The 11,619-nt window shown below is 41.6% G+C and overlaps 2 protein-coding genes across 2 annotated transcripts; one reads left to right on the top strand and one right to left on the bottom strand.

Moving 5' to 3' along the window:
• Positions 1 to 131: 131 nt before the first annotated feature.
• On the top strand, positions 132 to 7,282 carry LOC139368595 (leiomodin 3 (fetal)). The gene is made up of 3 exons (XM_071107650.1): positions 132 to 833; positions 966 to 2,624; positions 7,044 to 7,282. Exons 1-3 carry the CDS (start codon positions 381 to 383, stop codon positions 7,095 to 7,097), a joined length of 2,166 nt encoding a protein of 721 aa, XP_070963751.1. The 5' UTR covers positions 132 to 380; the 3' UTR covers positions 7,098 to 7,282.
• On the bottom strand, positions 7,095 to 11,343 carry LOC139368597 (PRA1 family protein 3-like). Its single transcript, XM_071107653.1, has 3 exons — positions 10,975 to 11,343; positions 9,981 to 10,198; positions 7,095 to 9,163 (listed from the first exon to the last, which is right to left on the bottom strand). Exons 1-3 carry the CDS (start codon positions 11,151 to 11,153, stop codon positions 8,985 to 8,987), a joined length of 576 nt encoding a protein of 191 aa, XP_070963754.1. The 5' UTR covers positions 11,154 to 11,343; the 3' UTR covers positions 7,095 to 8,984.
• Between the last annotated feature and the right edge of the window lie 276 nt (positions 11,344 to 11,619).

The following is an 11,619-nucleotide window of genomic DNA, read 5'->3' as shown; positions in this document are numbered from 1 at the left end:
GAGCCCTGTGCGTAGTGGACCATGGAATCCTTCCCAGTCCTGTAAAAAAAACTGTCCACCTGTTCCTGTCGATCTCCCCCTTTTCCCGTCTCCCAATCAACTGCCATACTGAAAGATCATACAGCCTGTCCATCTGACTCAAGCTACTGAAAAAAGAACATGTTAGTATGTCTCTCCTGGCCCTTCTGCACCATAAATATCTTCCATGAGGTCCTATGTGTTTAATTTTAGACTTTGCCTGGGGTGTGAGCAGACCATTTACCAGCTAGAGACAGAGCCAATAGCACTGTCTACTCAGCTCTAGAACTGTGTAGTCGTCGTGGATATAGTTTTTACCCTTTAGGTTGAAAATAAACTCTTAAGACAAATACTATTCAAATATGTCCAGCCAAAGGGACCGGGACATGGAGGACATCCATGAGGAAGACATTGATGAAGATGATATCCTAGCCAGCTTGTCTCCTGAGGAGCTTCAAGAACTCCAGAAAGAGATGGACGTTTTAGCACCAGACGACAGAGTACCGCTTGGTCAGAGACAGAAGGACCAGAAGAAAGAGAAGCCATCCGCCGACTCTGATGAGGAAGAAGACATTGATGAAGATGATATCCTGGCAAAATTGTCTCCTGAGGAGCTCAAAGAGCTCCAGAAAGAGATGGACGTTATAGCCCCGGATGAGAGGGTACCTGTGGGTCAGAGGCAGAAGAGCCAGACAGAGAAGGTGCCCACAGGTTCGTTTGATCACAGGGGCCTGGTGGATTATCTGTACTGGGAGAAGGAGTCCAAACGCATGCTGGAGGAGGAGAGGATCCCCGTCACTCTACTGCCCAGTAAGGTAAGAAACTACATAATCAACAGTCAATATATTGTCGCTATAGTCTTCAATATATCATACATCATACAGTATACCACTGTATGTTATACAAAGCTACATTAATTAAATGATTGTACTACTTGTCTTCATCAGAAAACTATGGAAGAGGATGCTGAAAAGAAAGAAATCGCTGAAGACTTGGAGACTGTGTGTGAGGTGGTAGAAGAAGTCATCGAGGTGGAAGCTACAGACAGTGTTGAAGGAGAGGAAGTGATAGAGGAGATTATAGAGGTAATGATTGTGGAGGAGGAGGAGGAAGAGGATGTGAAGAAGGAGAAAGAGGAACAGGAGAAAAAGGACATGCCCGTAAAAGATGAAAGGGTCATAGAAAAACAGCCAGTGAATGAGCATCTAAAAGAGTCACCGGATGATAACAGCACTAACACTGTGAACACGACCAGTCCTCTGCAACCCCCACCAGAGTCCGCAGACATGAAAGAAAATAAAGACATTGAGAGAACAGAGCAAAAGAGCACATCACAAATACCCGAGAAAGTAAAAAGTAACACCACAGATGCTACCGCTCCTGAAGAAATAGAGATGACTCCAGAGGAGAAGAGGGCCTGTTTTGTTCCAGAGAAAGAGGTGAGGGTAATTAACAAACTAAATATTCCAAAGCTGGCCCTTGGTGGGGGCCTTGGTGGCCTTGGTGGGGCCAAGAAGACATCAAGACCCTCAGGGAATGAGACAAACCTGGACACCACTCTGGATAAGATCCGCAACAACAACCCCGCTATCACAGACGTAAACCTGAATAACATAGAAAACATTCCCAAAGAAATGCTAATAGAATACGTTGATGCCTTGAAGAAGAACAAACACGTCAAGACCTTCAGCATAGCCAACACCGGCGCAGACGAAAACATTGCCTTCACCCTGGCCAACATGCTGAGAGAGAACCGTAGCATCACCACACTGAACATAGAGTCTAACTTCATAACAGGGAAGGGCATTATTGCCATTATCCGCTGCCTACAGTTCAACGAGACGCTCACTGAGCTCCGCTTCCACAACCAGAGACACATGCTGGGACACCACGCGGAGATGGAGGTGTCACGCCTGCTCAAGGCCAACAACACCCTCCTGAAGATGGGCTACCACTTTGAGCAGGCGGGTCCCAGAATGGTGGTAACCAACCTGCTGACCAGGAACCTGGACCGCCAGAGACAGCAGAGGAACGAGGAGCAGAGCAAGCAGCAGCAGCAGCAGCAGAAAGAGGTGTTTGAGATGTACGAACGGGCTCTGAACCTGCCCCCAGGGCTGCTGGCGATGCTGGGCTATGTCCCTCCCGAAATCGAGGCCCTCATGCCGCAGCTTCCCAAGGGTCCCCAGGGTCCCATGGAACCCAAACCAGAAAAGCAGCCGAACACTTCTCCACAGTATCAACACAAGCAGTTTAAACACATGCAGTGCAACCCCATTCCACAACAACCCCCCAGCACGGACTCCTCTGGTAACCTTCTGAAGGACATCCAGCTGAAGAGGACCCCCAAAAAGCGTGACCCTTTCCTGGACATAGACCTTAGGGAGGACAGGAGAGCAGAGAGGCCGAATGTCCAGCTCAGGAAGACATCAGGAAAAACGAGGGACACAGGCGTTGATGAGATGGTAGAACTGAAGGCCACTCTGAAAGACGTGATGAAGACACTGAAGCCTGTCCCTCGGAGGCGGCAGCCGGCCAAGGTGGATGTGACGCCCCGTGATGAACTTCTTAATGAGATCAAAAAGAGCAACGTGGCCTATCTCAAAGCTGTGAGTACTGATGATTCTCAGATTACAGTCATATTCTTAGGTACTTTTATTTTACCAGCAATCACATTGTTTAGTTAGATGTCAGAAGTTGGTGGATTTTGTTTTTTAAGATGCATTGTGGAACTACCTTGAACTGGAGAGCACATACCGTCTAATCAAGCTTATTAGTTTTAACCCATATTAGACACGCACTAGCAAATATGTAGACGCGATTAGTGTGAAATAAAAATGATTTAAGGGAGTGAACATGAATTATAATACGGTGTTACATGGAGAAAATCAGACCTTCTGAAATGTTTGGTCCTCCTTGAACGCTTAAAAAATAAAAGAAGTGACCCTCCCTTATACCCCAAATAATAATTAAAACAAAGTGGATAGCAGAGAACATGTCTACCAGAGCCGTAGCCTTATTCCAGTAAACATTACATGGAAACGTCTGAATTTTTATAATGCACAGGGCTGAGAGCCAGGTTGTGGGTTGATAGTCCACTGTGGCCGCACAAGAGTAGGGGTGGAAAGATAACCTTTATAGTAAAAGTATTGCATGAATCTATGATCGTATTTGCAGGTTTGAGAAAATGTTTCCTTTTTTAAACATTCCCTGCAATTGTATGTAATTTTACATATTAGCAGAATCATTTTTAATACTACACAAATTACAGGCTAAGAATGGACAGAGAGAGATGCCTATGTGTTCATCTTATCATACTTTATTTCCCCAATGCCACAGTGTGTCTTGTTTGTAACTAAACTGTCCCTGTTTGCAAATGATTTAATCTGAGAAATCATTAGGAATCTGAGAATGGTACTTTCAAAAGTTAGGCTTACCTTTCCACCCCAGACAGAGTAGGTCCTACCTTTCCACCCCAGACAGAGTAGTCCTACCTTTCCACCCCAGACAGAGTAGTCCTACCTTTCCACCCTAGACAGAGTAGACTACATTTCCACCCCAGACAGAGTAGTCCTACCTTTCCACCCCAGACAGAGTAGGTCCTACCTTTCCACCCCAGACAGAGTAGGTCCTACCTTTCCACCCCATACAGAGTAGGTCCTACCTTTCCACCCCAGATAGAGTAGGCCTACCTTTCCATCCCAGACAGAGTAGGTCCTACCTTTCCACCCCAGACAGAGTAGGTCCTACCTTTCCACCCCAGACAAAGTAGGTCTACCGATGCAGAAACATTTAAGCTTTCACTGCTGGCTACTCTTTTGCTGTGGCTTAACCCAACGAGAGAAGGTCACAAATGTCTGGGTTTAAACATGTTATATTGTACAGAAAGTGAATTGCTTAATCAATTGATAGTGACAGAATTAGATTACTTCCCAAGCAAAGTCTGCTTCTGAATGTCAAAAAAGCTAAACAATGATATCCCCATACGCACTGGAGTCACATCTTTCCAGGGTATTTCACAGCACTGTTATAGATCACTTTATATAATCAGATCCGTTTAATTTTCTTCGAAGTCTTAAGCTAACAAGGGGTATACCTGTGCTTTTTCCCCCCCCATTTTCTTTAATAAAAGGTAAACCTATGGCATACCTTCTCATACCCTCTTAATTCAAGTCTTGGTTTTAACTGAACTGCCCTTCACTGACATGGAGGTAGGCTATTTAAAGAGTGCATGATGGGTGGAGGAATTGACCTACAAATCTATGGACATAGCAGCCTATTGCCTAATTTTGTCTATCAAACAGGTAGGCCTACCTTTTATTTTTTAAATATGAAGAAATTGGCTCCAACACAAACCCTTCTTGTGGTTACTAAAGTCTAATTACAATGAAATGAATTATGCCTATGTTCAGCACCATGAGCTGTCCATTTCTAATTGATTTTTCCGCTGCTGATGCTTCAAGTTTCAGCACCACAATGTAAGTTGCTATGTAAGTTACTTGAATCTGGCTTATTGGGAGGTCAATAACTCTGATAAATAAATCACGAGCAAGAAACATTGTTTTTGATAAAAATCTATTACAAAATCAATCATCTTTAACTCCTTTTCAAACCGAACAGAACATAGGCTAGTCTTTTTTAAATTTATTTTTTAAATTTAACCTTCATTTATACAGGTTTTTCTCATTGAGATAACATCACTTTTCCAAGAGAGACCTGGTCCAATAGTAGCATGGGGAACAACGCAGCAGGGGGAACAAGTTTGCGCACAAGGAAGAACATTTTTGGGATTATCTCTAATCAAAAATGATTTTAGGAAGAAGCCTTTGACTCTCCTCCTGAACTGCCATCGTAGGCCTACACAGCGCAGCACACAAAAACGTTTTTGATCAGCAAGAGCAGAGCAGGACGGGGCTCAGGGCTGGAATATCCATTGCAGTGTGTAATGCAGCTTAGTTGTATTTACAGTGCCTTGCGAAAGTATTCGGCCCCCTTGAACTTTGCGACCTTTTGCCACATTTCAGGCTTCAAACATAAAGATATAAAACTGTATTTTTTTGTGAAGAATCAACAACAAGTGGACACAATCATGAAGTGGAACGACATTTATTGGATATTTCAAACTTTTTTAACAAATCAAAAACTGAAAAATTGGGCGTGCAAAATTATTCAGCCCCTTTACTTTCAGTGCAGCAAACTCTCTCCAGAAGTTCAGTGAGGATCTCTGAATGATCCAATGTTGACCTAAATGACTAATGATGATAAATACAATCCACCTGTGTGTAATCAAGTCTCCGTATAAATGCACCTGCACTGTGATAGTCTCAGAGGTCCGTTAAAAGCGCAGAGAGCATCATGAAGAACAAGGAACACACCAGGCAGGTCCGAGATACTGTTGTGAAGAAGTTTAAAGCCGGATTTGGATACAAAAAGATTTCCCAAGCTTTAAACATCCCAAGGAGCACTGTGCAAGCGATAATATTGAAATGGAAGGAGTATCAGACCACTGCAAATCTACCAAGACCTGGCCGTCCCTCTAAACTTTCAGCTCATACAAGGAGAAGACTGATCAGAGATGCAGCCATGAGGCCCATGATCACTCTGGATGAACTGCAGAGATCTACAGCTGAGGTGGGAGACTCTGTCCATAGGACAACAAACAATCAGTCGTATATTACACAAATCTGGCCTTTATGAAAGAGTGGCAAGAAGAAAGCAATTTCTTAAAGATATCCATAAAAAGTGTTGTTTAAAGTTTGCCACAAGCCACCTGGGAGACACACCAAACATGTGGAAGAAGGTGCTCTGGTCAGATGAAACCAAAATTGAACATAACAAAACGTTATGTTTGGCGTAAAAGCAACACAGCTGAACACACCATCCCCACTGTCAAACATGGTGGTGGCAGCATCATGGTTTGGGCCTGCTTTTCTTCAGCAGGGACAGGGAAGATGGTTAAAATTGATGGGAAGATGGATGGAGCCAAATACAGGACCATTCTGGAAGAAAACCTGATGGAGTCTGCAAAAGACCTGAGACTGGGACGGAGATTTGTCTTCCAACAAGACAATGATCCAAAACATAAAGCAAAATCTACAATGGAATGGTTCAAAAATAAACATATCCAGGTGTTAGAATGGCCAAGTCAAAGTCCAGACCTGAATCCAATCGAGAATATGTGGAAAGAACTGAAAACTGCTGTTCACAAATGTTCTCCATCCAACCTCACTGAGCTCGAGCTGTTTTGCAAGGAGGAATGGGAAAAAATTTCAGTCTCTCGATGTGCAAAACTGATAGAGACATACCCCAAGCGACTTACAGTTGTAATCGCAGCAAAAGGTGGCGCTACAAAGTATTAACTTAAGGGGGCTGAATAATTTTGCACGCCCAATTTTTCAGTTTTTGATTTGTTAAAAAAGTTTGAAATATCCAATAAATGTCGTTCCACTTCATGAATGTGTCCCACTTGTTGATTCTTCACAAAAAAATACAGTTTTATATCTTTATGTTTGAAGCCTGAAATGTGGCAAAAGGTCGCAAAGTTCAAGGGGGCCGAATACTTTCGCAAGGCACTGTACACCACGCCAGCAGCTATCTTAGGAATGTAGCTTTGCTCTGTGCTTCTATAGGCTATGGATCATTTGATTGAGACCGCACTAAATAGCCTATAGGCTATGGATCATTTGATTGAGACCGCACTAAATAGCCAATAGGGGCACTTGATATTGCGCGCCCAGCAGAGAATCAGAGATGAGGGGCGGCATCGGTAACACATCAATATATAGTCTAATAAGCAACTAATTCTAAAACACTGAGAAATATATACATTTAATATATTATAAATTACATAACTCTCCCCTGGACTAGTTGTAAAAAAAAAAAAAAAAAAAAAAAATGAAGTCCCCTTGACTGAAATTTTAAAAGCAGGACCCTCCCCATTTCCATCCATCCCTTATACCTGTGTGCATCCTCCACTCCTCCAATCACATCTTTCTCACAGCTGTTTGTGTAATGTATTACTCCTACAGGTGCCACTCCCCAAAGAATTGGAATCAAGAGAAACCAGTCTCTTCAATCTCTGAGGAATCTACAATACCTTTATTTCTGCATTTGTTTAACATGTTTAATCTCTTCATTAACAATAATCTGCTTGCACTTGTAACACTAGTTTGCCTCACTACTCCTGTTCATGTAGAGCACCTTTTGTTCCTTGAGGTTTGGAAGAACTGGTATGGTATTTGGATATGAGTCTACAGCTGGAAAATGCACCATACAATGTGCATAGTATAAGTAGTCTCAATTAATAATTATGTTTGTTTGGGTAAAATTAATTTACTTTGAACACTCACAAATGAGTGTGGACAAATCCATCATCTATTGATGACAGGTCTTTCATCTACAGATTTTCATAACCACTGGTGTCCGCTTTGCAATTGCAAACAGCTGAACCCCAGAATATAGAGTATAGGATTTGTCTTTTACTGTGTAAAACACTGTGGGCCAGTGGTCCAGAAGCTAGATTTCAAATCAGACTTCTGTTTCACGGAACAGTCCATCTTAACTCATAATTCTAACGAGTGTTGACATTAAAAATCAGTGTACAATCAAAATGTCTAATATTTCAATGTTTTTTTCATTAATTAACATAGTTAAAAGACAATATGGATTCCTTAAATGAAGTTTCATTATGGTGGAACACAGTGCTCTGCTTCCAATTCTGTAGTTATGTTATCGCTACTCATCAATGGAAATACTTACACACAAAGAAAAAGGAGTTATAACATCCTGATAATAGAACCTTCTCTGAACTCGTCTGTGAAACTGTAACCATAGTATTAGTGTGCACACCTTTTTCCTAAAAGCAATTTGGCTATGTCCGATACAAACTGTGATTCTCCTTAGTTCTTTGGAAGACTGCATCTGTGTCAGTCCTAAACACAAATAGCTCATAAAATCTTCATAAAATCAACATCATTTTCATCTATTACTGATGGTGATCCCTGGAATTGGATAGGCTATTATGGTGGATTTAGAATTAAATCTCAGATCATCTGCTACTGAGGGGAAATAATCAGAACCCCAATGCACAATCAGGCATTCATAATGGGTGTGATATTTAATAGTACAGAGGTAACATGCATTGATTCTTTTTTCAACAATACTTTGGTGCTTGACACTGTTTTATATAATGCACACACTTGTTTTCTGCTGAATACACAAGTAGATTCAATGAGACATGAAATCACAACGTAAACATATACACCATGATTACTTGAATGAATAAAGCTGCATTTGCCATTCCTTTTCCCATATTGCATAGCCATGAGCTGAAAATGTTCATCTCAAGCCCAACCCACAGGGTCTGAAGTAACAAGAGGGATATTATTGCTACTTGTTAATATGCAGTCACTGGTCCAGTGAATAGAAGGGGAGCCCAGTGACACTAGTTCAGCATTAGGAGAGGAAATATAGTTATCTTCTGAGATAGCAAATAAATTGATTCTGATTAAATTATTTGCTTATTTATTTTAGATAATAAATCTAGAAGATATGCTACTGACCACAATTGTTTTAACGTGCAATAGTTACTGCATTCTGGCATTCAGCTTTATATATATTGCAATTACATAATGACAACATGTGTATTGTGTTCCTTTGAACCTTATTGGGCAAATATACAGAAACACTCATGCCTCATTTCACTGTGCCGAGGGCCTTCCCCCAACATACGATCCATACAGGACTGTACAAATCTTTCTGAAATGCTCTAAAGAAATCAGGTACTTTGACACAAAATGTGTTAAAAAAGAGTGTTCATTCAATATAACAAAATGGAGTGAGAATGACAAATGGAGGAAATGTGACAGCACTGACATTATGCGGGGTAAAAATCAACACTTGACTTTAGTGTTAAAGGAAAAAGCAAACCATGTTGAATTGAATGAGGGTAACATTTTGGCTCTCTTCCCTCACTCCTTGTTTAGCTTAGACTCCAGGAAGTCCTGGATCTTGTTGATCTTCTCCTCCTGTTGGTCTAGTAGATCCAGGATGATGCCCATTGGGGACTTTTTCATGCCCACTCCCTCGATCTTATTCTCCAGCCTGTTCTTCATGTTGCGCAGCCTCAGAGACGCATGGACCAGGATCACTACAAGGAAGAAAGGCTGGATTAGTTTCCTACCCGCTCATGATGCGCTACTCCCAATGGAGATAGCATTTTCATATTCTGACAGATGGAAACATGACGTTTGTGCCTTAATCTAAAATGATGCAGCTTCAACCGAGAAGGATAATTAGTTTCCAGGTATATGTGATGAAATACAATGCACACGTATGGTTAAGGCATCTTTACTCCCCTCGTCAGAGATGCTGACTGCATGATGTAAGCCAGTAAATGTAGTCGAGTATTGTACAGACAGTACATAGCAACCAGTCAACACACGCAGGCAGCCACAGGACAGCCTTCTTGGGAAGGGCTCCGTCACTGACTGACTGCCTCCTGATCCCCACCACAATGTGGCAGCTGTTGCCTGCACTCCTTTTCTCAGAACCACCAATTACCCTAAAAACATTGTGTTCTGTAATGTGCATTTCAGAATCCAGCAGTTAGTCTTGACTATTTATTTCCAAAACAATGTTCTTGAAAGTTTAACTGGGGGGAAGCATTTTCTTAAGGTGGAGAAGCACACGCATTCCCCATATTGAACCCATTCAATGAGTCAGAATGGGAGTGGTTGAAAAAACAGTTTGCTCCTCCTCCTGTGACTAATCCTCCACGTTTGCACCATATTCCAATGGAGGTTGCCACTGGAAAAAGGCCTGAAAGCTAAATCTATATGCTAGTTACTGTGTGCATTGTGTGACTAACAAAAATCAAACATTAAAGGGTCAGATTTTTCAAACACAGATAAAGCCTCTGTGTCCAAGAAACTGTCCCCAAGAGTATGGAATATACTGAGACTCACACAGCAAGGGAAAAGTAATTCCAAAGATGAAGACCATCACTCCACCACATAGTGACAGCAGGAAGTAGCTCGTTCCCATGACAGCAATGACAAACAGGGTGGGGTTTTTCTTCTTGAAGTTCTTGATGAAATTCTTGTTCTCTCCTGCCCACACCGAAACCATGAAGACCAGAGAAACCACTGCCCCGCCCAGAAACATCCCAAGAGGGTTCAGAAATCTACACAGATGGGAAACACATTACACAAAACATCTACAGGCACTCAAATTCTGTATGGCAATGCAAAACAATTAATTGGGCAGCTGTAAAACACAATAAAAGCAACGAACAGCAAACCCTGGTGGCTGGAATAAGAGCAACACCTTTCCTTTTTTTTTTGCCATTTTCAAAAATAATAGTTTGAGTTTGAAAACTCTCGTAGCTGCAATTTAGCAATTAGGACACATACAAAACTGCTCTTCGGGTATTACAAGTACACTTCTACATTGTACATGCAATGTGTGGCTGAGATAAGGATCCAACTGCTTGGACAACTGTTAGCATTCATGTGTTAAATAGGCTGTAGAAACTATTATAAAAATATATTTAGAAAACATTGGAAATTCATCTGTCAAATGGTTATTTCAAAATATAAAAAAAGGTACCCAAATGACAATTTGTGATAAATTGGTTACAAGCAGGCCTAAACCACCTAACGTTAGTAATTATGTTCACCGTTCACACAGTTGCAGGCAGCTGATAGCTACATTTGTTTTTAGCAGGCCAGCTAGTACCAGACTCCATTCCAATTCCATCACATGATAATGACTGCATCTCTTATTTCGTCGTTGCAGTTGTGAGGAGAATAGGAAAAGATAGGGAAATCTTGCTCATTGCTGTAAATAAAATGCCCGTGCATGACAATTACGTAGCCATGACTTGGTGTGAATCAGACTGCAGACAAACCAAATAAGATAGCTAGCAGCTGGGTGGAAAATGCTAGCAAGCTGACTTACCCCACGACCAGGAAAACCACGACGGCCACTGCGAAGTAATTGGTCTGATAGTATAACAAGTTGCTGATCACCCTGTTGTTCCATTTAGCTAAATCTGCGAAATCGGGTTTAGCAAAACGATCAGCTCCTGGGAAGAAGTCGTCCCATGGTCTGAGCGGTGCAAGCTCCATTCTTGCCATCTCTTCACTGCTCGGATCTTTTAACAGATCAGCTGAACAGTAATACCAGAGACTAGCTACCAAAGTAATTTATAGGATGGGCTCGGGCAGAGAGGAAGAGGCGAAGCGAGAGGGTTTACTTCGCCACTAATCTGTTAACGAAAATAAGACCACGAATTGGGATGTTTTTTTTTTAAATGGAGGTTAATACGAGTGTCACATTTGGTCAACCAAAACGTGAAGCTTATTATCGAATATAAGTTTCGTAATGGTTAGGTTCAGTGGTGTAGTTTATACACACCTTTTCCCCACGTGGGCACTAATACGTACCAAAGTAGTGTAGGTATACGGCATTTCAATTAATAAGGCTGATGGAACAGATCCGAATATTTAGTTTATATTTTGGATAAAATATTATTTAACATTTTAGGGGCAGCTATGTACCTTCGCGTGAATTTTCCAGAATTCTATTTGCAGTAAAACGCCG

The sequence above is a fragment of the Oncorhynchus clarkii genome, chromosome 16 (assembly GCF_045791955.1).
Source record: "Oncorhynchus clarkii lewisi isolate Uvic-CL-2024 chromosome 16, UVic_Ocla_1.0, whole genome shotgun sequence".
In the NCBI taxonomy this organism is placed as follows: domain Eukaryota; kingdom Metazoa; phylum Chordata; class Actinopteri; order Salmoniformes; family Salmonidae; genus Oncorhynchus; species Oncorhynchus clarkii.
Note: the sequence above shows the minus strand (reverse complement) of the source record. Positions and strands in the feature narration are given on the sequence as shown.